At 52.4% G+C, this 26,419-nt stretch overlaps 1 protein-coding gene and 1 long non-coding RNA gene across 12 annotated transcripts in view; one reads left to right on the forward strand and one right to left on the reverse strand.

Annotated features, from left to right (window-relative positions):
• The window catches only part of FMNL1 (formin like 1), a 26,610-nt gene extending 19,688 nt beyond the window's left edge, over positions 1-6,922 (reverse strand). For all 9 annotated transcript variants that reach the window (XM_021066842.2, XM_013980875.3, XM_084984199.1 and 6 more), the window contains exon 1: positions 6,439-6,922. In XM_021066842.2, coding sequence (XP_020922501.2) covers positions 6,439-6,567 — 129 coding nt within the window. In that variant the 5' untranslated portion in view covers positions 6,568-6,922. The remainder of the gene's footprint in view (positions 1-6,438) is intronic.
• LOC110255993 (uncharacterized) lies at positions 5,429-26,196 on the forward strand. 3 transcript variants are annotated; one of them, XR_002337084.2, is made up of 4 exons: positions 5,429-5,565; positions 7,740-7,852; positions 8,405-8,472; positions 22,995-23,116. It is a non-coding gene; the product is annotated as an uncharacterized LOC110255993 (long non-coding RNA). The 3 variants fall into 3 exon arrangements; XR_014821048.1 differs by lacking the exons at positions 5,429-5,565; positions 8,405-8,472 and adding an exon at positions 7,189-7,292; XR_014821047.1 differs by lacking the exons at positions 5,429-5,565; positions 8,405-8,472 and having other exon boundaries at positions 7,555-7,852; positions 22,995-26,196.
• Positions 26,197-26,419: the final 223 nt, after the last annotated feature.

Below are 26,419 nucleotides of genomic sequence, written 5' to 3' on the forward strand. Positions count from 1 at the left end.
AGCACCATGGGGCTGGGGGCTGGAAGACAATCCGGAGGTTGGCTGATGAGGGCTTAGCACCCAAAGGGGACAGAAAAGGACAGGGAAGTCCAGGTGTGTGCAGGGGGGAGTACCTGCCTCCTGTGAGCGGAGGGGCAGCTCTGATGGGGGGAACGTGAGCTGGAATCGGGGGACCCAGGCCCTGGGCCCATCCAGCCTGACTGCCCCTTCGCCTCCTAAAGCCTCACCTTCCTCCTCCATAAAATGGGTACACTTCCCTCTGGCCTCAGAGACTCACTCACAGAGCTCCTGGGAATTCCCATTGAGAAGCTGTATTCTTTTTTTTTTTTCTTCTCTTTTCTTTTTAGGGCCTCGCCCACGGTGTGTGGAAGTTCCCAGGGTAGGGGCTGAATCAGAGCTGCCGCTGCCGGCCTACGCCACAGCCACAGCAACTGCGGCTTCTTAACCCACTGAGCAGAGCCAGGTATCAAACCAGCATCCTCAATGGAGACTAGTCAGGTTCGTTACTGCTGAGCCACACGGGAACTCCAAGAAGCTGTATTCCGATGTGATTAATAATACTCTTCAGGGAGTTCCTGCTGTGGCACAACGGAATCAGTGGCATCTTGGGAGCACTGGACGAAGGTTCGATCCCCAGGCCCGGCACAGTGGGTTAAGGATCCAGCATTGCCACAGCTGCGGTGTAGATTGCAACTACATCTCAGATCTGATTGCTGGCTCAGGAACTCCATATGCCCCAGGGCAGCCAAAAAAATGAAAACAAAAACCAAAAACCACTTCAGGGATATAACACTATGAAAAGGCATTTCACAGGTTTGGGGGTTGGAAAAATCCATGGTAGACCCCAAAGTGAGGGGTGTGAAAACATCCAGATAAAGCAAACCCGTCTCCAAAGCTCAGCCAAACATGGACTGACCTCCCAGCCCCCTCTCCCTGCGGCCCTTCAGGCCTGAGAAGAGGGAGACAGGATTCATGTCTCAGGGTGTGGCCAAGAAAAGGAGCCGCTGCCCCACGTGGGGATCATTCTCCTCCTTCCCTGTCCCCCCTCCCCCCTGCACCCAGCATCACAGGGGCCTCCCGCCTTGCACACCCAAGAGCAGCCCTTTGCAAGCCACCCGCCTCCCCATGCTGACATCTGGGCAGGTGTTCCTGGAGACTGAGGGGCTCCATCTACAGCTGGACATGGCCACACCCTTCAGTTTCACTTTCGGTTTGAGCTGAGACCATCCCACCTGCCCATCCTCTCCCTAGAAAGCCCAGCCCTTCAAGCCCCAGGGTGCCCTTGAGCCCCAGGAAGCCCAGCCTTGGACCGGCCCCAAGAGGTTGCCCAGCCTGATGGACCCAGAAGCCGGCTCTGTCCCCTCGCTCCTACTTCCCCATCCCTCTCCCCCAGCCACCTCTACATGGCCTCAACCTTGGTTTTCGAGCTCTCAGCGCATTTCCAAAAACAATCAATTTTATCCACTTTTTAAAATTCCAGCATATAGATTTTCTAGGGCTCTTATAAGCAATCCCAGGCTTGGGGGCGGGAGGCGGGTAGCCTGACCCTAGGATCAGGTAGCAAGAACCCCAAACAGCTAACAGCTTCTCCCATCAGTGTTGAAGGGTCCCCACGGCAGGGACAAGGGCAAGCAGGGTAGGAGCCAGGACAGCAGGCCCTGCGCTTATAATCCAGGCTGGTAGGAGAATAACAGCAACGACAGTAAATAGTCCCCAAACATTCACTCTGTGCTGGGTGCTGTTCGAAGTGCATTCATTCACCCCCTTCACTCCTTTTTTTTTTTTAATTCACTCATTTAAACATCTAGTCACTCATTTAAACCTCAACAACAAGACCACAAGGCAGGTACTATTAAAACCCCCACTTCACAAATGGGAAACTGAGGCATAAGCGATGAAGTCGCTTGCCCAAGGTGACCCTGCTGGCAAGCTGGCGAGCAGACTGTTTTCATCTGAGAAGGAAGAAGAAGCACTCGGAGCCATGAGAAATGTGGGTGCTGGCCTCCCCGGGGGGGGGTCTTCTGCAGACAGCCTGGCCCTGGTCCCCGGTCGGAGGAACCAGGAACAGCCAGCCCCATTTCCTGCCACCCAGCACCCTACGTTTCCTGTTGTTGCCCACACCGAGCTCTTACTCACAGGGGAACCCCCCCCTCCCCAGCACACCCTCTCTCAGAGGGAAGTGGAGGCCGCCCCACCCCCTCCCCCTGTGCCCACAGCTACCGTTAGCACCACGGCTGCCCCACCCTCCAGGAGAGGTGGGCCCTCCCTCCCGTGGTTTCCGGCCACCAGGCAGTTTTCATCCAAGCCCCACTGTGGGCTGACCTGCGTGATGGCAGGGAGGGCAGCCCGGCCTGTGATCGCTGGAGGGCACCCTCAGTGGGTCTCGGAAAACGGGGGTGGGGGGGAAGGGCAGAGGTGGGGCCTGGGCTCCTTCGCCTGGAAGGAAGAGGTCCCAGCTGAAGAGGCGCCATCAGCTCCAACAGCGCTCCCACCCTCACAGCTCAGCGCAGAGCAGACTGAGCACTTGCTGTGTCGGGCACGGCACGAAGCACCCCACGGAATGCCCTCGACTCTATGTAATCCCTTCAACAATTCTAGCGGGCTGGCACCTGCCATTGCTATTATCTTGTTACCCACAAGGGAAACCGAAGCTCAGAGAGGGTAGGTAACTTGCCCAAGGTCACACAGGTAGTAAGAGGCAAAGACAAAACTCAACGGCCAAACTTCGCGACCCCGAAGCCCAGGAGGCTACTCCGCCTTTCCCAGGGGTAACCCCTGTCCCTCTCAGAGGCAGGGAGGCCTTCCTGAGCCACCGTCCAGGGCCCCCTGTTCCCAGGGAAAATGCAGAGGTGGCCCCCAGAGCAGCCCCACCTGTTCCTGCCCATCTCAACCCAACTCTGTGCCAACTAGCCCCAGATGTCACTGTGAATCATGCCGACCGCATCCCTGGGTTTCCAGGGGCAGCAGGTGCCAGCCCTGCCTGTGGGAATGGTGCCCTACTGCCTCTGCCCAGCCCAGCCTCTGCCCACATGGCCACAACCCCATTGTGATGCTCCAAGGGAGACCCCGGAGATGGAAGGCGCAGGGCCTGAGCGACCCCAGAGCTCCATGCTCCAAACGTCATCGGCTCCACCCCAGAGGATGGAGCTGGTCAAGGAGAAGGGTGTCTAGGAGTTCCTGTCGTGGCTCAGTGGTTAACGAACCCAACTAGGAACCATGAGGTTGCCGGTTCAATCCCTGGCCTCGCTCCATGGGTTAAGGATCTGGCATTGCCGTGAGCTGTGGTGTAGGTCGCAGACGTGGCTCAGATCCCATGTTGCTATGGCTGTGGTGTAGGCCGGTGGCTACAGCTCCGTTTGGACCCCTAGCCTGGGAACCTCCATATGCTGCAGTATGGCCCTAAAAAGACAAAAAGAAAAAAGAAAAGAAAAAAAGAGAAGAGGGTCTAGTTAAAAGCAAGCCTCCCAGCATCCATACTTTGCTCGGGACTGTCCTGATCTCCCTACACAGCCTGGACAAGTGCCCAGAACCTGGGTACATGCTAAGGGCACCCTAGTGTCCTAGGCCCCATCAGGTATATTCCCGTCCACGTGGTTCAGCCTCCTCTTGGATGCTGGCCTCATGCACAACTTCACCCACCGTCCCTGATCCCTTTGCCCCCCAGTAACAGGCTCCTGCCCACCCAGACAGATCAGGCGTGTCCTATGCCAGGCAAAAAGCCTGGCACTTCTGGCAGGCCTGGAAAGAGTGCCCTGCCATCCGACACCCTGACCCCTGCAGGGGAAGGCCTGAAGAGGCTGGAAGACACCCAGCCCTCAGCATGGGCAGGAGAGGCAAGCGCGGGACTTGGCGGGCTGGTTTCCCCCGTCGCCGGCTGGGCAGCCATCACTCCTCCACTGTTGCTAAGGCAGCAGGCGGAAACCCTGGCTCAACCCGCTCTTTCTCCCCGCCCCCATTTGAAGCAGGGGCACCCCTCTCCCTCACACGTTCCTTGGGCATGTAGCGCCCACCACCCACTCATGAGTGGGAAAAAGGCTGCCCACCAGGAAAGGGAGAACACGTAGCCTCATCTCCTGTCTGGCTGTGGGCCTTGGTCGGGGTACCCATCAGCCACAAGGGTGATCCCACAGCCCAGAGCGAGGAGTGGCTTGAGATTTCAGCATCCAACTCCCCAGCTGGGATAAAAGGGCTGGGCTTCAGGGAAAGAAAGAGGTTCCCTGGGGCCACATGCCTAGATCCCAGGGAGAAGGCTGTGCTTCTCCCACCCAGACTGGGGGACCCCCAGCACTGGCAGGCCTACCACTCAGCAATCAGGTTCTTCTCCTCTTAGGCACTGACTGAGGATGGGACTCAGCCAGAGCCACAGAGGCAGTGCCCAGATGCAGGCACACCCCGTACTCCCCTGGGCTGGGCCTGTAGGTTTAGCCAAACCTGGAGCCCCTCAGGCAGGGGCCAAGGGCACAGCTTATGCCCCCGCTGGTGAGGAGCGAGGCGGGGAGCCAGGTTCCTCGCCAAGTGACCTCCTGCCCATAAGAGACACTGGACGGGGTGATCCTTCCCCAGGAAGAAGGGGGAAGTGTAAACACACTGGGGTTCCTGGTGTTTGGGAGGAGTGAGCCCCAGTGGGCGCTGCTGCCCTCGATTTCTACCCAACCACCACCACGTTCTCCACCAGAGCCTCCACCCTCCACACCCAGGTTCTCGGGGACTCCTAGTGGCATTTTGTGTCAGGCTCAGCCAATGAGAAATAAAGCCAAAAAAAAAAAAGGCAAGCAGGGCAGTCAAGTCCCACACGGGCATCAGAACCTCATCGCTGGACTTTTGGGTTTTCCAGTGGGTCTGAATTATTCACACAGCTCCTCCCCATAAGAGTGTGCGTAACCGAGAACGGACTGGGGTCTGGACCTCACCCTGCGAGCCTGGCCCCGCCAGCCGCAGACACGCACTGAAGGGAGAAGACAGACTGGGGTCTCCCCAGTCAGGCTGGCTGGGGTCCAGGGATCCACCACCCACTCAGGCTCCCCAGACACCCCCAGAGACCATCTCTCCTCGTTCTCCCCCCTCCCCCATCTGCTCCGCTCAGCTCAGCTTCATCAAGCCATGGCTTTGGGGAAAGGGAAGCAGGTGGAGAGATGGGTTATTCAGGGCCTCGCCTGGTGTGAGGTGTCCCCCGGGGTCCCTCCCTTTCCCCTAAGCAAGCAAGGTGCCTTCTCATGGATGGATCGGACCCACCCCACCCCATGGCTCCTCCAAGCCTTCCTCCGGGGAGGGGGCCGCGGCCAGGATTTCCAGGAACTGTGAGGAGGGGCCAGGCAGAGGATCTGGCAAGTACGGCCTCATGGCTGGCCAGGGGAGGGGAAATGATGTCAAGGAGGTGGAGGAGGCAAGAACCGAGCGCGGCCACAGGCCTGCGTGGCTCCGCTGCCTGCGCCTCCCTTGGGCCCCCACCCTCAGACCTGCGGTGCCAGCCTGCTCAGACTTGGAAGGGCCTCTGGGAAAAGGCACGGCCTTATGGGCCTGTCACCCAGGGTCTGGCAAGAGAGCTGACAGCAGACAGGCCACCAGGTAATTAGTTAGAGGATTAGGGAGCCTGGGACAGGGTAGAGGTAAGGAAGTGAGAAGGAGTGGCCCTTCTCTCCACCCGGCCCCCCCCTCCCCTGTCTTCCACCAGGTCTTAGGGAACCCGGACTTTGCTCTGGAGCCCCCAGTCATCCGAACCGCCTTCAGGTTCAGCCTGAGCTGATGGCTTCCTCCCCGGAGAACTAGTCCCCAAGCCCCCCAAGCCCCTGGAGCAGGTGACAAAGCGGGAGAGGGGCTTCCAGACTCTTGCTCCACCCCAAGCCAGACAGACCAACCCACCCTGACCCCGCCCTTCCTAACCTTAACCCCTCCGTGGGTAGGAAGGGATTGGTAAGCTAAGGACCCACAGACAACCTCTCCCCCACAGACAGGGAGGGAGAAACACAGGCAGCCCCTGTGCATGATCTGACAACCCAGCTCCCAGCAAATCAGGATCAAACACCTCTACTCAGTTTCCAGCTCCCAGGTGGTTAAACCGCAACTAACCCCTTCTGTCTTTGACCCTGAGACATCAGCAGATGCTCCAGACCTGCACGGAGTGGCTGGGCCTGCGTGCAATGGGGAAGGGGGTGCCCCTGGACCCCCCTGCGTGCTCCACTCCTAACTTCCTCACAGGACATTTTTGTTTAGACCTTTAGACCCAGAAGCGATGGGGGAGGGGGGCCCTGGGGAGGGAAACTGGGCGATTGCAGAAGAAAGTTTTGGGGGGAGAGTGCTAAGTCACTCCCACCCCCTGGAGGGGCCGCCACCCGGCCGCCAGCAATCTCCAAGCGGCACCTGAGCCCCCGGAGGCGGGGACGCGTGCCGAGCCCCTGCTCTCCCCTCTCCCGCGCCCCGCGCACAGAGGGTCACACTCACCAGGACCCGGTTAAACCTCTCTTCCAGCTCTCCAGCCGCGGGCATCGGCTGCTTGGGCGCCGCGGGCTGCTTGGGGGACAGCGCGGCGGGGCTCGCGGGCTGCTCCGCACTGCCGGCCGCGTTGCCCATGGTGGTCCCCACCCAGCCAGCCAGGCGCCTCCAGCCTCGGAAATCCAGCTTTCCCGGGGAGGACGGAGGAGGCTCCCGGCCTGGGGGGCGAGGCGGACAGCGGCTCGCGGCGGCGGCTGGGGCTCGGCGACGCGGGCTCTCGGCTCAGCGGCGCGCAGGGGCCGGGGCGCGGCGTCCCATCGGGGCGGCCCCGTCCGAGGAGCAGGGCGGCGAGCTGCGGTGGTGGGGAGGAAGTCAGACTGCAGGCCGCCGGGGCCAGAGGGCTGGGCCGGGGGCAGGAAGCTGCGGCGCGGGCTCCCCCCTCGGCGATCTTCTAACTTCTGCTGTCGCTCCCCGTGCGCGCAAACCGCATTTCGCCGCCGCCGCTGCTACGCGCCCTGCCCCAGGGGGGCGGGCTGGAGGGAGGGGGCGGGCGCCGGGCGCCGGCCGGGGGTCCGCCGCAGCCATGGCGCGGCTAGGAGGGGGCTGCCGACCCGCTTCACCTGCCGCAGAGGGGGCGGCCGGCGCCGCTTCACCTGCCGGAGCGGGAGCGACAGAGGCGAGGCAGAGGCGGCGGCGCGCTCCGCGGCGCCTCCGGGTCCTAGAACCGCAGGCTCCCGCTCACTCGGAGCCGGGGGGCTGGAGGGGTCTGGGCGAAGGGGGTCACGGCCTGGGGGACGGAGCGGGCAGTCCTCGGAGTCCAGGACTGCCGGCACCTGCTGAGCGCGGCTTGAAGACCCCTGACGGTACGGCGTTGCGGCGCCAAGCAAGGGCTGCGTCCCGCTCTCGGGTTCCCGCCGGAGAGGGTGGGAACCCCCTTCCAGGCCCCCCACCCCTTGTTTCTCTCCTCCTCTGTTTAGCCCAGAACCGAGCTGAGGACGAGAGGAAACCATCTGCAAAAAAAGAACCCCAAAGCAGGGCGGGTGGGGGGGCAGATCCAGACCAGCGGAGACCCCAGCAAGCTGGTTCACTGTGGACCAACTCTGCGCCTGTGCGGGCATCCCCAGTGCTTCTAGAATGGGGGCGCCCAAGGAAGAAGGCAGGCTGTGAGAATCTGGGTACCACCAAGGCGGTCTCAAGGAGAAGCGCGGGGGCTGGGGAACGGGAGGATTAAAGCCAGCATCCACGCTGGGAAAGGAGCGGGCACCGCAGGAGGGAAAAAAAAAAAATCTCCTTGACGCTGTCACCTCCAGGGACCTAAGGTGGCCTCTTGCTCACCTTGGAGAATAACAATCTCTGATGTCTGGCAATAACAGAAATGCTTCCAGTGGTCTTCTTTCGTCCATCCTGACAATGACCAGGGAAGGTAGGTATTGATAATCTCCTTCTAGAGGTGGGGAAACTGAGGCTCAGAGTGGCTAAATGACTTGCCCAAGGGCACACAGCTAATAAAGGTTTGGAACAGGCCTCCTTGCTGTTCACCTCCGAAATCTACACTGCGGTGGAGCTGCAGTCCTGGCCTTCCATTCATTCAGGATGGACCAGAGGATGAAAGAGTATTGGGGAGGGGGGAGTACAGAACCCCAAGTCCAGACACAATCTCCAGCCTGAATTTGAGGCTTTTCTCTCTCCATTGCTCCTCCCACTCCCCATTTAATTTGTGGGGATCCCCAGCTGGTCCTTCCTTGCACTACCAAAACACGGAGGACAAAGCCCTGGATTTTTCTCTAAGCCAGGCAAGGGCCATGAGTGTCCGCCCCCCAATAGCTTCTCTTCTTTCCTCCCTCCCTCTCAAATTCGGAACCACTGACCGGAGTTTAAGCAGGAGCTGGGAAGTTTATCTAATCTTAAGGAGGGCCCTGGAATGAACCAGCCCCCTCCCCCAGGCTCACCTGATTTAAGCCTTTCTTCTGCCAAGGTCACCAGCACCTCTGGTGGGCGAGAGATGTGATCACTTATTCCGTGTCCCAACCAGGGACCCGTAAGGTAAGACACAGCAAGATACTCCTTGGATGTGCTAAGAAAGTGATCTTCCATGCCCACTGCCCGCACCTTCAGCCCAGAGCAGAGTTCTTGGGTCCTTGCCCTTGAGTTCTTGCCCTTGAGACTAGCTCAGATCTCTCCTTTGCTTTCTTTCTTTTTGTTTTTGAAGGAATTTAGTCCCTGATCTCCTCACCGGTTATCACTTTCCATTTAACAACAAGCCTTTATTTAACACCAACTGTGTGCCCCGCACTGTGTTCACTCCCGGAGACTGTCCTTGGGCTGCTCACAGCCTGGCAAGGAACAGACTCTAAACACATCTGGGAGAGTGGCTGCCACCAGTCAGCCTATGGTGCCAGGTGTTCATGCTTCCTCTTGCTCAGAACTACTTCTTTGAGCTGGAGTTCCTGTTGTGGCTCAGTGGGTTAAGAACCTGACCAGTATCCATGAGGTTGCGGGTTTGATCCCTGGCCTCGTTCAGTGGGTTAAGGAGCCGGTGTTGCTGTGGCTGTGGTGTAGGATGGCAGCTGCAGCTCTGATTCAACTCCCTACCCTGGAAACATCCAGATGCCTCAGGTATGGCCCTAAAAAATAATAATAACTCTTTGAGTGGGTAGGACAAGGGTAGGATTTGTGCCCCGCAGCTGGAAATCCAAGTGGGTTGGGGGAGCCTCTAATGTAGTAGTTACCAGCCTGCACCCTCAACCCCTGGGGGTGCTCAGGCCATTGCCAGCCACTGCCCCCTCAAGGCCTGATAGCAGTAAGCCTGGGCTAAGTAGGACTTCTTGTGTGGAAAATGATCAGCCCAGCAAGCCTACATTATCCCTCTCTCATGCTCATCAGAGCAGTGAGGTACAAAAAAGAGGGGAAGGGGAGAAATTTTAATCAATCATTACCTAATAGATGTGGTTGACTTGGCAAGAAGTGTCTTTCCAATCATGATGCACAGAGGAGGAAATCCTAGAAGGGATGCTTGGTGAAGTTTGGGATCAATGCTTTGGTAGGTATGTGCTTCCCCCTGCTGGTTACATGAGGTATGACAGCCAAAACATGGCAAGGCCTCCAATGGTGATGAAGATGGAGTCACAGCGTGGGTGACATTTCTGAATTGTTGTTGCCTTGTCACCTCCAGTGGAATGATTGTGCGGTTATTGAGCACACTCAGAGCTCAGGTGACTGACCAGTTTTCCCTAGGAATTTCTTCCCCCCTCCCTACTCACCATTACTCAGTTGGTACCTCACTTTTTTGTTTGGTTGTTTGGGGCAGGGGGCAGGTGTTGTCTGTGGCATGCAGCGGCTTGATGTGGTATCTCAGTTCTTAGACCAGGGATTGAACCCAGGCTACAGCAATGAAAATGCCAAGCCCTAACCACTAGGCCACCAAGGAACTCCCACCTCATTTTTTTTTTTTTAAGGTAATACATTTAAATTTTTTTTAAGGTAATATATACATTTTAAAAGAAAAACAGTTTTGGAGTTCCCATCATGGCTCAGTGGTAATGAACCCAACTAGGATCCATGAGGATGCAGGTTTGATCCTTGGCCTCGCTCAGTGGGTTAAGGATCTGGCGTTGCCGTGAGCTGTGGTGTAGATTGCAGAAATGGCTCAGATCCCACGTGGCTGTGGTATAGGCCAGCAGCTGTAGCTCCAATTCCACCCCTAGCCTGGGAACCTCCATATGCTGCGGGTGCAGCCCTAAAAAGACAAAAAATAAAAATTTAAAATAAAAGAAAAACAGTTTTAATGTATCTTTCCAGAGATAGTTTGGATTTATACAAGTAGTATATGTGTGTGTGTGTGTTTAATACACATTTCACACTGTTTGATATCTTGCTGTTTTCTCTTAATAATATATCTGCTTCTACCAAATCCACATAGTCTTCCATCATATGGATGGGTCACAATTTCTTTCACTCTTCCCTTCCCAGTGGATATTTAGGGTATGTCAGGCCTTGCGTTGCTACTATAAAACAACAGTGGCTTCAGGAAATATCTTGCTATATGTATTTGTTGTCACGTATGTGTGTATCTGTAAGACAAGATGATAAATATGACATTGCTGGGTTAAAGCTTAGGTGCTTTTAAATTTCAACTACATTTTCACTGGAATTTGGATACTTTTGAAATTGCCTTCCAAAAACGTTGCACCAATCTGCCACTTCCAACAATGGATGAGATTGCCTGTGTCAGCCTTCTAATTAATGGAGGGTATTTTCCGGCCTTTTGGGTTTTTGGTTTTTTTGTTTGTCTTTTTAGGGCCATACCCGCAGCATATGGAGGTTCCCAGGCTAGGGGTCGAATCGGAGCTGTAGCTGCCGGTCTACACCACAACCACAGCAACAAGGGATCCGAGCCGCATTTGCGGCCTACACCACAGCTCACGGCAATGCTGGATCCTCAGCCCACTGAGCAAGGCCAGAGATCAAACCCACAACCTCATGGTTCCTAGTCGGATTCGTTTCCCCTGCGCCATGATGGGATCTCCCCTTGTGGGTTTTTCACGAGGCGCCTTTGAAAGTCTTTGTCACGACACAGGTGAGGATCCTTCTCTTTCTTCAAGGCAGAGACTGTCTCTTCTGGCCCTGTCTCCCCAGCACAGGACTTAAATATTAAGTGAAAGAAGACAGGATGCGTTTTGGCTGGCCTGGAGAGAGGAGCAGAGGGTTAGGGCTAAGCACGTAGCCTGTCCTTAAGGGCCTCTCTTGTTTCCAGGCCCTGGTCAAGCCTCTGCCTCAAACCCCCAAGTGCTCCTCTTTCAGGAGCCTCCTGGATTTCCAGATCTGAGGTTGAAGCCCCGCATTCCCTCAGCAGCCCTCACCCAGCTCTCTTGCGTCCCAGGAATGGGCTTCATCATTCCCTGAGCTGCCTCAAAACTAGAAATAAGCCAGATATTCAGCTTTCGGGGCTCAGGTAAACTAGCAACCCAACAGAACGTGCCCTGTGATGGAAACGTTTGCTATCTGTATTGTCCAATATGGTAACCACTGGCTATCTGTAGCTACCAAGGACTCGAAGTACGCAGCTGAGGAAATGAATTTCAAATTTTACTTCGTTGCAGTCAATGTAAATTGCCACATGTGGCTACCACATTGGAGAGTGAAGGGTTAAACAAACCATGGCATAATGGTATATCCCCACAATGAAAAACTACGCTGCTGTTAAAAAATAAAAATGAGAAAAAGACAAAAGAAAAAGAGAAAAATTAAAATTAAAAAAATAATAAAAATGAGGATGGCAGGTACTGTATGGAAAGATCTCCAGGATATTTTGAAGCAAAAGTATGGTGTAGAACAGTATATATAGTACGTTAACTTTTGTCTAAGAAAGGGAAGTGGAAATAAGAATAAATGTTTGGGGAGTTCCCGTCGTGGCTCATCAGTTAACGAACCCGACTAGCATCCACGAGGACACGGGTTCAATCCCTGGTCTTAGTCAGTGGGTTAAGGATCCAGCGTTGCCGTGAGCTGTGGTGTAGGTCGCAGACGTGGCTCAGATCCCGAGGTGCTGTGGCTGTGGTGTAGGCCATCGGCTACAGCTCCAATTGGAACCTACATATGCCGCGGGTGGGGCCCTAAAAAGACAAAAAAAAAAAAAAAGAATAAATGTTTGTATCTGCTTGAATCTGCATAGGGATGATAATAAACATGTAACCTATAAGGTTCTGGGGAAACGGGATGGACACAACAGAGGTGGGAGCAAGACTTCTCAAGGCGCTGCTTTCTCTACCATTTTGATTTGGGAACCGTATGTAAGTATTACCTTTTCAAAAAGTTTAAGTAAAATCAAAGCAAATTGCCTGCTGTCTGAACAAGGAGGGCTGCTCTATCCCTCTTGCTGGCAACTTGTGGTAGATGAGGGGAGTAACCTCACTACATGATCCTTTCTCTTTTTTCTTTCTTTCTTTTTTTTTTTTTTTTTTTTTTTTGTCTTTTTAGGACCACCCCTGCAGCATATGGAAGTTCCCAGGCTAGGGGTCAAATCAGAGGAGTGAGGGAAAACAACTGATGAGCCACCCCCCAGGTGACACAGATACCCAAACCTGGCTGGGCATCAAAATCAGAATCTTGCAGGAGGCAGGATTGGGGATCTATGCCTGTTATGATCTCAGGTAACTCTCAGGCGGGCACCGAACCATCCTTGTCAATACCTCCCAGTGAAAGAGGACAAGCCCCTAGTACCAGTCCATGTCCCTCCCCTGTACACTGCAATGGTCCCTGGTGTCTTCCAAGCACCCCACTGAGGCAGGTCCAGAGGCAGGTGCTTCCCACGTGCCATTAAAAGATGAACAGCAGGAGTTCCCGCTATAGCACAGTGAGTTAAGGATCCAGCATTGCTGCAACTATGCGGTACGTTCCAGCTGCAGTCAGATTCAATTCCTGGCCCAGGAACTTCCATATGCTTTGTGTGCAGGAAGGTGGGGCTGAACAACAGCTCTGCAGGGCAAACCTCATCGCTGCACTCTCTGAGCTCGGTGTCCCCTTGAGTGACGGATTTACCCAAGGTCACACAGCTGGTAATGTCAGAGCTAACATCTGAACCCAGGCATAAACCCCCTGAGCCTCAGTCTTCTCACCTTTAAGTTTTTTTTAATTAAAGAAGAGTTAATTTGCAATGTTATATTCGTTTCAAGAATGCAGCGTAATGATTCAATGGTTTTATAGATTATACTCCATTTAAAGTTATTGTAAAATATTGGTTATATTCCATCAGTTTTCTCATATTGAAAAAATGTTGATAGGATTCATAGAACTATTTTGAATATTAAAATAAAATTGCAAGTAGAGGGCTAACATAGACTTTTATTTCCAGCAATATAGTGGATTATATGTCCAGAGGAAACTGTCTGGTAAAAAAAACAACTAGAATTGCTAGATAAAGGATAAGTGTGTGTGTGTGTGTGTGTGTGTGTGTGTGTGTGTGTGTGTGTGTGTGTTATTTTCAATGCAAGGCTGAGCTGGCAAGAAAAGAAAAATCCCCCAAAGACACAAATCATCCAAAAAGGAAAAAGATAAAACCCAAAACCTCATAAAGTAGAGGGACAGATCAGAAACAATCTGCCCCTTGAAAAAAAGTCAAAGATGCCCAAAAGGTGACATCTTTGGATAAATTTGATTAAAAAAAAAATCCACCCTGCAGAGAGAGATGGTAGGATACTTGCCTGCCTCAATTTATCAAGAAGATAAAAACCATTCTATAGTTGTATGCACCTAATAACATAGCTTCAAAATCATAAAGGAGGGAGTTCCCTTCGTGGCTCAGTGGTTAACAAACCCAGATAGGATCCATGAGGATTTGAGTTCAATCCCTGGCCTCACTCAGTAGGTTAAGGATCTGGTGTTGCCATGAGCTCTGGTGTAGATCACAGATGTGGCTCGGATCCTGCGTTGCTGTGGCTGTAGCTCTGATTCGACCCCTAGCCTGGGAACCTCCATGTGCCATGGGAGTGGCCCTAAAAAGCAAAAAAAAAAAAAAAGAAAAGAAATTAGAAAATGTCTAGGCCAGAGGGTCAAAAATATTATGTATAAAGTCCTTAGCACACAGCGCCCTAAAAATGGAGGTGAGGATGAGGATGATGAAGCAATAGCTTGTGGGGCAGGGATGGGGGTGGGGTGTCTGTAAACCGAACTTGGCAGTAGGCAGTCCTGGGGCCAAAGGGAGAGGGGTACGGCGTTCCCGTCGTGGCTCAGTGGTTAACAAACCTGACTAGTATCCATGAGGATGCAGGTTCGATCCCTGGCCTCGTTCAGTGGGTCAAGGATCTGGCGTTGCTGTGGCTGTGGTGTAGGCTGGGGGCTCCAGCTCATACTCAACCCCTAGCCTGGGAAATTCCATATGCCACGGGTGCGGCTGGACGAAAGACAAAAAAAAAAAAAAAAAAAAAAAAAAAAAATTAAATCCAAAGGGGGAGGGGTAAAGCGTGAAGGGCTACGTCTGAAGGTAATCACTAATCACTGAGTCTGGGAAGGGAGGACCCAAAGGATGTGTTACAAATACCAGCCCTGTGAGTTGCCGTGTTTGTTCTGGTCCCATTTTCCTAATGAGGCTGCCAACAGTGCGGTGGCCTCATCACCCAGTCAGAAAACACAGCCAGGAGGCAGACCCAAGCCGGCCGTCTCATCTTCGTGGTGCCCCTGAAGGGACAGCTGAGGGAGGCAGGAACGAACTTTCTGGTTAATAAATCTTAATCTCAGGAGTTCCCATCGTGGCTTAGTGGAAACAAATCTGACTACTATCCATGAAGGCGAAGGTTCAGTCCCTGGCCTCGCTCTGTGGGTTTAGGATCTAGGGTTGCCGTGAGCGGTGGTGTAAGTCGCAGACGCGGCTCGGATCTGGCGTTGCTGTGGCTGTGGTGCAGGCCGGCAGCTACAGCTCCAATTTGACCCCCAGCCTGGGAACCTCCCTATGCCGTGGGTGGGACTCTAAAAAGACAACAACAACAGCAACAAACCCAAAATACAAAAAAATAAAATAATAAATCTTGATCTCAGATCAAGTGTTTTAACCTCTGAAACAGTCTGCCAAAGAGGCTTTGGCTCCCCTCTCAAGCTCCAGGGTGTCTGGCTGAACTGAGAGGCCACAAACCACAGCCGTCACCTTCATAGGTCTGTCGGTCGGTCTGTCGGTCGGTCTCAACCAGCTCAGCTAGCCCAGCCAGAAGTGAAAAACTCGGTCTCTCATTCAAGACCTTGAGGTCCACACAAACAGGGGCAGATACGGCCCCATCCAACCACGGGGAAGGCGAGGGTGGGCTGGGAAGCCACCGGGAGCACCCAGACCCGTCCTCCGAGTTAGAGGTCACCTCACCTACAACGGGGGACAGAGTCTTGGGTCTGGCACACAGCAAGTGTTTAAGGAAAGCCGATCGAAGGGACATTTATGCTGAATATAGGGTCTCATGTAGTTGGATCTTCATGGTAACACACTGAGGTTGGTGTCATCATCCTCATTTTTTCACAGGCGAGGGGACGGGGGCTCAGAGAGATGACGTGACTTGTCCAAGGTCAGGCAGAGCAGAGACGGGAACGCGGGTCTGGGGGCCTAGCCCTCCCTCCCGTGTCCCCCGGTCCAGGGAAGGCCGGTTTTCAAAGGTCTGCCTCTCAGCCAGGCAGCCGACCCGCTGATGAAGGCCAAGATCAGGGCAAGGCGTTGGGTAAACAGTTGAACCGCTTGGCTCATGGCCTGCTAACAATCTCTGGCAGCCCAACAGCCTGCCAGGCACCAGAAAAGAGTGAAGACTTAGCCTTGGGCTGCCCCGGAAGAGCTCACAGCTGAGGTGCTGTGTGTCGCAAGGCCCATGAAAGAAGCTAACCCTGGCCCCACTCCTGACACTTTCGGGTTCAGGACAAGAAGTCAGTAGGAGCCCACTTAGGGTCCATCTACATGTTTAAAAGTTAGCAAGCAAGCCAGCCCAGGAAGTTCCCATCGTGGAGCAGCAGAAACGAACCTGACTAGGCAGGAATCATGAGGTTGCAGGTTTGATCCCTGGCCTCACTCAGTGGGTTAAGGATCTGGCGTGGCCGTGAGCTGTGGTGTAGGTCATACACGTGGCTCAGATCTGACGTGGCTGTGTCTGTGGCATAGGCTGGCAGCTGTAGCTCTGATTGGACCCCTGGCCTGGGAACTTCCATATGCTGCGGGTGCAGCCCTAAAAAGAAACAAAAAGATTTAAAAAAAAGAAAGAAAGAAAGAAAGCAAGCCCACCCAGATAAATAAATTCTATCCTCTTACCCCCATAACGATACCTTCAAGAGGACCTAGAAAGCCAGATTCAAATAAACGCTCAGACTACAGCTCAGCACTGGAACATGACGGTTCAGGGAGAATGCCCCCTGCTCTACCCACCCCAACTCTGTCCTGTGGCCCTAAAAAGACAAAACAAAAACAAAAAATTAAAAACCAAAAAGAAGGAGAAGGAAGAACTGAACACCAGTAAGGGATTTCAAAACCAAACAGAACAACAGACCAGGAGAGAGAAGCAGAGGGGAGCGAAGGGAGAGACCTTTCAGAGGCAAGACGTGGCTTTGACGTAAGGGTGAAAAACAGCTCGTGTTTAGAGTGCGGGTGATGGAGAGAGGGTGGCTCACAACAGGGGAGAGGCTGAAGGAGTTACACTTGGGAGAGAAGTGAAGAGCTCTATTTGGAGGGTTCCCACTGCAGTTCAGCAGACAACTAGGATCCACGAGGATGCAGGTTCCCTCCCTGGCCTCGCTCAGTGGGTTAAGGATCGGGAGTTGCCATGAGCTGTGGTGTAGGTCACAGACGTGGCTTGGGTCCCATGCTGCTGTGGCTGTGGCTGTGGCCGGGCAGCTACAGCTCTGTTTCAGCCCCCTAGCCTTGGGAACCTCCACATGTTGCAGGTGGGGCCCTAAAAAGAAAAAACTAGTTTTTTGGGTTTGTTTTTTGTTGTCGTTGTTTTTTGTCTTTTTGCCATTTCTTGGGCTGCTCCCGCAGCATATGGAGGTTCCCAGGCTAGGGGTCTAATTGGAGCTGTAGCCACCAACCTCGGCCAGAGCCACAGCAATGCAGGATCTGAGCCATGTCTGTAACCTACACCACAGCTCACAGCAACGCCGGATCCTCAACCCACTGAGCAAGGCCAGGGATCGAACCGGTAACCTCATGGTTCCCAGTCGGATTCGTTAACCACCGAGCCACAATGGGAACTCCGAAAAAAAGGGTTCTATTTGGAAATATCTAGACTCTGAGCGGCACCCACTGGGCCAGTCCTGCTCTCCTATGTTGGTGAAGGAGAAAGGGCATGTAGAAGCCATGAGAAGGCTGAGCTCTCCCAGGAGGGTGAATAAGTCCAGAGACCCATCTGAGGACAAAAACTGGGAGGATGTCTCCCCTGGGATGTGGGGAGGCCTCAACAAAAACCAGGATCTGCGGGTTTCCCCCAAGAAACCAGGTTAGCGAGGCTGACTCCCAGCGCCCAGCAGGCCCAGCCGGGGCTCAGTCATTTGCTGAGGAGGAAGGGTGTGGGGCAGAGACTGGGGAAGCCGCCCTGGGAGGTTTCAGGGAGGGAGGAGTCCAGCCTTGGGAGGAGGTCAAGAGGGTAAGGACGGTTGAGTTGGGCAATCAGGGTGTCCCTTGGGGCCTTCAAACAGAACAACGCTTTCAACAGGAGCCACTGAATTTCAAGGGCAGGTTCGGCAGCAAGAGGGAGAGAAGGGGAGAAGGGTCAAAAACCTAAGCCAGGGAGTTCCCATCGTGGCTCAGTGGTTAATGAATCTGACTAGCATCCATGAGGACACAGGTTCGATCCCTGGCGTCGGTCAGCAGGTTAAGGATCCAGTGTTGCCATGAGCTGTGGTGTAGGTTGCTGTGGCTGTGGTGTAGGCCAGCAGCTATAGTTCCGATTTCACACCTAGCCTGGGAACCTCCATATGCCCCTAGTTCGGCCCTAAAAACCAAAAAAAAAACCTGAGCCAGCCATGAGCACACAGAACACACACACATCATTAATGGTGCCATTCTTAACCTGTGTTGAAAAGCTGGTTCAGGTTTTTGCGGATAACTCATGGGTTAATCCTTCGAGGTTCAGAAGTTCCTTGAATTCCTTAACGTAAAGAACTCACCTCAAGAACATAAACTATTGCTTATGTAATATTCCCTCCCAGAATGTGTAGCCTGAATCTACCCCGAAGGAAACCCCACAAACCAAATGAGAAGCACAAACCAAAATGAGGAACATTCAATGAAAAGGAGAAAAGGCAGTGGGGTCTACTCTGAATAAATGTGACGAAAGATGAGAAAAGAAGGAATTGCTTCCGATTAAAGAAGCCTAAGAAACACGACAATTAAATGCAACCTGGGATCCTGGTTTTGGATGGTATCCTAGAGGGAAGAAATACTCCAAAAGACCCTAGTGAATCAATTGGTAAAACTGGAATATGAACAGCAAATTAGACGAAAGTGTTGTATCCATTTTAAATTCTTCAGGGAATGTCTTTGTTCTTAGGAAATTCCTCCTAAAGTATGGACAGGCAGGCAAATGGGCATGATGGTTGCCACTAACTAATCTCAGTTCAGGGAATACATACATACACCTTAAATATAAATACGTATTTGACAGAATGAGAGAGAGAGTACATGGGACAAAAACTTTAACAACTAGTGAATCTGGATAAGGGGTATACAGAGAATCTTTGTATCGTCTTTCTTTTTTTTTTTTCTTTTCTTTTTTTTTTGTCTTTTTACCTTTTCTAGGGCTGCTCCTGAGGCATATGGAGGTTCCCAGGCTAGGGGTCCAATCGGAGCTGTAGCCGATGGCCTACGCCAGAGCCACAGCAACGCAGGATCTGAGCCGCGTCTGCAACCTACACCACAGCTCAAGGCAACGCCAGATCCTTAACCCACTGAGCAAGGCCAGGGATCGAACCCACAACCTCATGGTTCCTAGCTGGATTCGTTAACCACTGAGCCACGACGGGAACTCCTCTTTGTATCTTCTTGCAAATCCTCTGTAAGCTTAAAATTTTTCTAAGAAAAATTTAAAATAAATAAATAAATAAAAACCACACCTCTGTCCAAACCAGGAGCTTCCCAACGTTAGGGCCCTTTTTATCGTTTGCTTTTCCCCCAATGCTGGCCTTGGGCTTGGTCCAGGGTGATCACTCGGTCTCTGTCCTGGGTGTACCGGGCAGCATCAGGGGGCGTGGGCGGCGACCCGAAGGGACGAGGCCCGCCTCTGGGACAGGCCTCGGCCCGGACATTTTCTGACCTGACAGCTGGGGCCCTCGGTCGCCAATCAGCCAAGAGTGACTCACCCGCTGGGCTCCCAGCGCGGAGGGGGAGCCCCGCCCCGCAGGAGGGGGCCCGGCCAGCAGGTGCCGCTGTTGAGCCGGCGCTGGCAGAACAAGGCAGGGGCTCAGGCGGGCTGGGAGATGGTCAGCCAGGGGGTGTCCTCCAGAAACCAGCTCACCGGGGTCTTTCAGCACCCTCGCACAGCCTTGCTCCGGTCCAGCCTCCCACTCCCAGGCCCTCAGCTAGTCCGCACCTCCTCCCCCACCTTGGACGTCCCAAGGCAACTCCCTTGGATGCCGCCTGGTGGAGGCGGGGAGGGGATAAGCAGGAAGAGGCTTCAGTCTTTGGCCCTGGAGCCCGAGTAGCAAATTAATCCTGCCCTTTTCTCTACCCTATCTCCCTCTCCTCCTCCTATCCGCTTCACCCTTTCACTACCCTGCCCCGCCTTCTCCCTCCTTTTTCTATTAGGTCGGGCCCCAGGGCTTTCAAAACAAACACACACCCCCTCAGCCCAACCCCAGCTGGCCTGGACCTTTCTCCAGGAGTTATTGTTTGTAGACTCCAGTTCCTTCTGCTGGGTCCAAGGATCAGGATGGAGATGGAGAGGGGGTGGCAGGGTGCTAAGAGGGGGGAGGGGGGAGGAGAGGCCCTGATGTCTGGTGAAGTTATTTCTTCCTGCGTGGAAAGGAGTTGCTCTCATAGCCCCTTGCAGCAGAGTGGGCTGGGTGGGGCTAAGGGTGTCTTCCCTGCCTGGGAAGAGGGCTGGCCCTTTACTCCAGCTCTCTCTGGGCCCTCCCAGACTCAGGGTGAAAGGGACCCAGAAGGGTCATTTTGTCCATCCCCCTAGCTGCAGGAAGGACCATTTAACTGTGTGAAGTTCTCCCAGTCCTGTGAGTTCACTAAGTCCTTCATCAGCCCTTCACTGAGCACCAGATCTGTGAGAGGTACGGAGCCTTATCTTTTTTTCGTTGGTTTTTTTTTGTTTTTGTTTTTTGTCTTTAGGTCCGCATACGTGGCATGTGGAGGTTCCCAGGCTAGCGGTCTAACTGGAGTTGTGGCCACCAGCCTACACCACAGTCACAGCAACGCCAGATCTTAACCCACTGAGCAAAGCCAGGGATCGAACCTGCATCCTCATGGATACTAGTCAGATTCGTTTCCACTGGGCCACGACGGGAAGTCCCACGGAGACTTACCTAACGCCAGCATTTTAAATGCTCACTAGGACCACTGGTAACACTGGCACTATTACTCTAAGTTGGCTTGTCCAAGGGTCCGCTTCAATCCAGTGCTCCCCTTGACTTTTACTGACTCTCCCAATGGGGTTGATCTCATTCAGCTTTGGGGCCACCCCTGCACCTCACATGATGTTTGTTACTGCAGTTGTCTTCCTGGGTCCCCCACCCCTGCTAGACCAGGCTCGACACCACATGACTAGGGGGAGTAAAGCCTGGAGACCCTGCTCTAGCCCTCGCTGTGTGGCCTTGAGGAAGTTCCTTGATTTCTTCAAGTTCAGTTTTCTCATTTATAAAACAGGGTTGGGAGTTTCCGCTGTGGCATACAGCAGCAGTGGCATCTCTGGAGCTCTGGTACTTCGATCCCAGATCACAGTGGGTTAAGGATGCAACACAGGTTGCAACTGTGGCTCAGATCTGATCCCTGGCCCAGAAGAGCCAGACTTGGGGAGTCCTGGGGTACTGGTAACATTCTGTTTCTTTAATGGTTGTGGTTACACAGGTGTGCTTACCTCTTAAGAATTCATTAAGCTCTACACTTATGACCTATGCATTTGTATAAATCTTACACGTCAATAAAGTTTTATACTAATATCAAAAAGACGAATGAATGGAACTACTTGTATCACATAAATAAATCTTTTTTTTAACCTTAATGACACATAAATAAACCTTAAAATATTTTTGAGGAGAGCCCATTGTGGCTCAGTGGATTAAGAACCCAACACAGAGTCCCTGAGGATGCAGGCTCGAGCCCTGGCCTCGCCGAGTGGGTTAAGTGTCCCACGTTGCCATGAGTTGTGGTGTAGGTCTCAGACTCAGCGTGGATCTGGCATTGCTGTGGCTGTGGTGTAGGCCAGCAGCAGCCCCTATGGGGCCCCTAGCTCAGGAACTTCCATATGCTGCAGGTGCGGCTATAAAAAGAAAAAAAAATTTTTTTTTAACATTTTTGAGTTAAAGCCAAGTTATTAAAAGATTTGGATTGTATGATTCATAGAAATTTGAAAAGTACTTGACACTACATTTCGTTTAAGCGTACACACCGTCGTACAAATAACACACGCAGAGAGATGATTAAAACTCAATGCAGAACAGAGGTTCCACTTTAGTGGGAGAAGAGGGCCTCAGGTATGTGCAAGGGACTTCAAGTGTTTTTCTGGCTTTCGTTCCGAAGCTAGGTGGTCCTTAATCACGGGTGTAAAATGACATTCCAGGTGTCATTTTACTATTCTCTATACTTTATACTTTTCCGATTGCCTGACATATTTAAAAGTGCTCCTCAGTATTAAAACACAAAAACTGGAGTTCCCATTGTGGCTCAGCAGCTTAAGAACCAGACTGGTATCCATGAGGACTGGGGTTCGATCCCTGGCCTTGCTCAGTGGGTTAAGGATCTGCGTTGCCACAAGCTTCGGCCTAGGTCACAGATCTGGCTTGGATCCGGCGTTGCTGTGGCTCTGTCCTAGGCTGGCAGCTGCAGCTCCAATTCGAGCCCTGGCCCAGGACCTTCCATATGCCATGGGCGCAGCCCTAGAAAGAAAAAAGCTGGGGGGGGGGAACCTATGTCTTATTTATCTTTGTCTTTCTGGCGCCAACCTAGTGTGTGGCAGTCAACAAATGTTTGGTAAGTGAAAGATCACTTGGCCAGTAAAAGCAGGGGAGCCAGTGTTCAATGTCAGGTCTCCCCACACCAGATCCCAAGGCCAGGGCACGCCCAACACACTGCTTCCCACCCCGCAAGCTGGGGGGAGGCTGGAAAGAAACAGCAATGATGGAGGCCCCAGCCTCACTCAGCACTCCCTGTATCCAAGCTGAATTACAGAATTATGGAATTACAGGCTACAGGGAAAGAACAAAATGACTGGGTTACTTGGAACTCCGCAAATTCAGAATCTGGTGGCCTCAATTTCTACAAGTCATACTGCCAAAAATCTTTTAATAACTCGCTGTTTACCCAAAACCTTTTAAGATTGCTATATGATTGCTCAATTCTTTTTTTTTTTTTTTTTTTTTTTTTTTTTTTTTTTTTTGTATTAGTGCATTTGTCCTCTCCATGGAACACAAAAAGGAGGTTTTCTAAGCCAAGGTTTGATCAAAACAGGATTGTGGGCCATATTTGACTAGTGCAAGAGAATAAACAAACAGCCTTCAGCACATTAATTCTTTGTGTGTGAAGAGATGCCACTAATTGCAGACTCATTTTATCCGTTTGTTAGGCCCTGTGTGGAATGCAGCCTCTGAGAAAAGCACTCCTCACCACTCAAAACCCACTGAAGCATGCCCAGCCCTGAGAGGGGCTTCTAAGAATGCAGAGCAGGAGCTGCCTCTGCAACAGTCAGCAGTTAACCGCCTGAGAACACAGGGGAGGGGGTTGTCTTTAAGGAAGAGAAATGGGTCCTACCTACGTGTGTGGGAGGTGGCTTATTTGCTTACCTCTAGAGCTGACGGGTTTTGAAGGGTTGTGGGTGACACCTGTGGTGGCTGGAGCTGGGAGAAGCCCGTCCAGTCATCCATTGCTTCATCACCCATCTCTCTGCCCACAGATTTCTCACCCACTCTGACAGCCTCCGAGCAAGGTCCCTGCTGGGCAACACTGATGAAGACCGTGCCGCGCTGGACCTGATGGGGATAAAATGATGGTTCTCTTCAAAAACTCTCGTTCAGGCATGGCTGTGGCTGTGGCTGTGGTGCAGGCTGGCAGGTGCAAATCCAATTCAACCCTTGGCCTGGGAACTTCAATATGCCATGGGTGCAGCCCTTAAAAAAAAAAAAAAAAAGAAGAAGACAAAAAAAATAAAAGGACACAGAGACAGACACAGAGAGGGAAGATGCAGCCAAGGAATACCAAAGAGCACAGCGCCAGCAAAGCACCAGAAGCTCAGGCAAGGACAGCTTCCTCTCCTACAGGTTTCAGAGGGAGCGTGGCTTGCCCACACCGTGATTTCAGACTTCCAGCCTCCAGACCTGTGAGACAATACATTCCTCCTGTCCCAAGCCACCCGGTTCATGGTACTTTGCTATGGTAGCCAGAGAAGACCGATATACCCAGCAAATACCTATTGGATCAAAAATGAGGGTTCTAGTGAGGCATGGCATCAACTCACCAGCAGAAGAGGATGGATGTGTCCAGGCGGGCAGTGGGGAAGGTGCATCTCCTATTCTGCCATGGGTGGGGAGCAGCAGTGGATAGAACTGAACACAGGCCGTCCAAAGGCGGAGTCTGCGCTCTTCACCTGGGCACTGGAGAAGCCCAGCTGCCCTAAAGAATCCTCTGTGCCTTAGCCTCCCAGAGGCCTCCTCCCTCCCCACCTCTGCTCTGGGTAAGCAAGAAAAAGATGGGGCTGGAGTTCCCACTGTGGCTCAGCGGGTTAAGAACCTGACCAGTATCCATGAGGATGTAGGTTTGATCCCTGGCCTCGTTCAGTGGGTTAAGGATCCTGTCTTGCTGCAAGCTGTGGCAAGCTCGCAGGTGTGACTTGGATCTGGCGTTCTGGTGGCTGTGGTGTAGGCTGGCAGCTGCAGCTCCAGTTCAACCCCTGCCTGGGAACTTCCATATGCCGCAAGTGTAGCCCAAAAAAAGGAAGGAAGGAAGGAAAGAAAGAGAGAGAGAGAGAAAAAAGAAAGAGAAAGAAAGAAAGAAGAAAGAAAGAAAGAAAGAAAGAAAGAAAGAAAGAAAGAAAGAAAGAAAGAAAGAAAGAAAGAAAGAAAAAGAAAGAAAGAAAAAAGAAAGAAAGAAAGAAAGAAAGAAAGAAAGAGGAAGGAAGGAAGGAAGGAAAAAATGGGGCAAGAGATAGTCAAGAAGACACTAAAAAGGGAAGCAAGGATAGCTTTTGATTCTGCAACTCCCAGCAGACTCACACACGACATCTGCTCACAGACGGATGCCAACAGCAGGAAGCCTGGCTGACCCCCACTCTGGAGCCCCCACCCAGCCACCCCTGCTCAGATGGGGCAGAAATCATCATCACACACATGTCATGGGTGGCTCTGCTGCTGTGGCCATGAAGCCACCGGCCCTCAGCATGCTTTCTGGCCTCACTTCCTGCCTTTCCTCATGAGCCCTGGCACATCCAGTGATGGAGGCTGGGAGTCCCCAGGGACAGTTTACAACACAGTCCTCTCTCCCTCTCCCTCCCCCCAGCTGATTGGAGGAAATTCCTCCTTGCTCTTTAACCCGAGATCTGCCCATCCCCTGGTCTGCCCGCCAAGGCTCCCCCAACACCCTGACTCCTTGCCTGGCATCTGCACCCTGGAGGTCATGCCACCTTGCAGTCCTCCTAGAGATGTGGGCACCCACACTCTTGGCCATGGCAAAGCTGGGAAGAGAGACCATTTGGAGCTCTTAGAACTCTGGTCCTCAGCCCTGGCTGAGCCTGAACATCCCCAGAGGGCCTTAAATACTCCACTGCCTGAGCTGCACCCCAGAAGAATGATAACAGAATTTGGGAGGCGGGGGGTGGCACCGGGACATTGGAACTTTAAAAAAAATTTTTCCAGGTGATTCTGATGGACAGTCAAGTTAAGAAGCAATAATTTATCGCACAAAGGAGTTGTGTAAGGAGAGGGAACGTGGACTTCAGCTGGATGGAAAGCAGCAGGGAAGCAATTATATCAAAAGGCTTCTAGAAAAGAAGAATGGGAGTTACCAGGGGCTGCAGGAAGCCGGGAGATGGAGAATTATTGTTTGGTGGATACAGAGTCGCAGCTTGGGAAGATGAAAAAAGTTCTGGAGTACTGGTGATGGCTCCACAACAGTGTGAATGTATTTAGTGCCACTGAAATGTACACTTAAAAATGGTTAAAGAACAGGAAGGGGGTCCTGGATGTAGAAAGACATTTAATCCAGCCTAAAGAAAGGATATTGAATTAGGCAATGTCTAGAACTCTATCACATGCTTCCTGCCAAGGTGCCTACATCTGTGTCTATATCTGCATATCTCTCTATCCATATCTTCATGTACAGATCCATAATGATATGCTTTGGAGAGGGAATTTGGACAAGCCGTTTTGTTTGTTTGTTTGTTTGTGTTTAAAGGTCGTGGGTGCAGCATATGGGGACTGCAGGGCTTGCCAGGGGACTCAAGCCGCCTAGCAATGCCAGATCATTTTAACCCACTGAGTCAGGCAGCAGTCAAACCCATACCTCTGCAGCAACCTAACCTGCTGCAGTCAGATTCTTAACCCACTGTGCCACAAGCTGCTTTTAAATGTACTTTAGGAGTTCCCTGGTGGCCTAGTGGTTAAGGACTTGGCATTGTCCGTACGGTGGTTTGGGTTAACTACTGTTGGTTTGGGTTTGATCCCTGGCCTGAGAACTTCCACAAGCTGTGGGTGCAGCCAATAAAATAAAACAAAAGCACTCTAGGAAAATTAAAAATCTAAGAATATCCAGAAATCTTTAGTAAAAGAAGGGTAGGGAGAGAGGATAGAGCTATCAGATATTAAAGCATATTATATAGCTATACGAATATTTTAAGGAGTTCCCGTCATGGCTCAGCAGAAATGAATCTGACTAGTATCCATGAGGACGCAGGTTCGATCCCTGGCCTCGCTCAGTGGGTTAAGGATCCAGTGTTGCCATGAGGTGTGATAAGATCACAGACGAGGCTTGGATCTGGCATTGCTGTGCTGTGGTGTAGGCCGGCGGCTGTAGCTCCAGTTCGACCCCTAGCCTGGGAACCTCCATATGCTGCAGATGCCGCCCCAAAATAAAAAAATAAATAAATAAAGGTGTTTTAAATGTGATTGGTTTATCAATAAATGAGATAGAGAACTAGTGGAATAGAAAACTCACAAACGCATATGTGAAGGTAGTTTATGGCAAACACGGAATGTCAAATCCTGGTGAAAAGAATTTGTGAGTAATGTTGGGATCTGGGGACTCCATTGGGGGGAGGTCCTTTAGCATCTGGAGCTCAGGGAAGGAGCGGGGAGAGGCAGATGAAGCACGGCCCCGGGGGAGCCGAGG

The sequence above is a fragment of the Sus scrofa genome, chromosome 12 (assembly GCF_054392235.1).
Source record: "Sus scrofa isolate SSC_HxYL_T2T_F1_AM1 chromosome 12, Sscrofa_HxYL_maternal_Yorkshire_Landrace_v2.0, whole genome shotgun sequence".
In the NCBI taxonomy this organism is placed as follows: Eukaryota; Metazoa; Chordata; class Mammalia; order Artiodactyla; family Suidae; genus Sus; species Sus scrofa.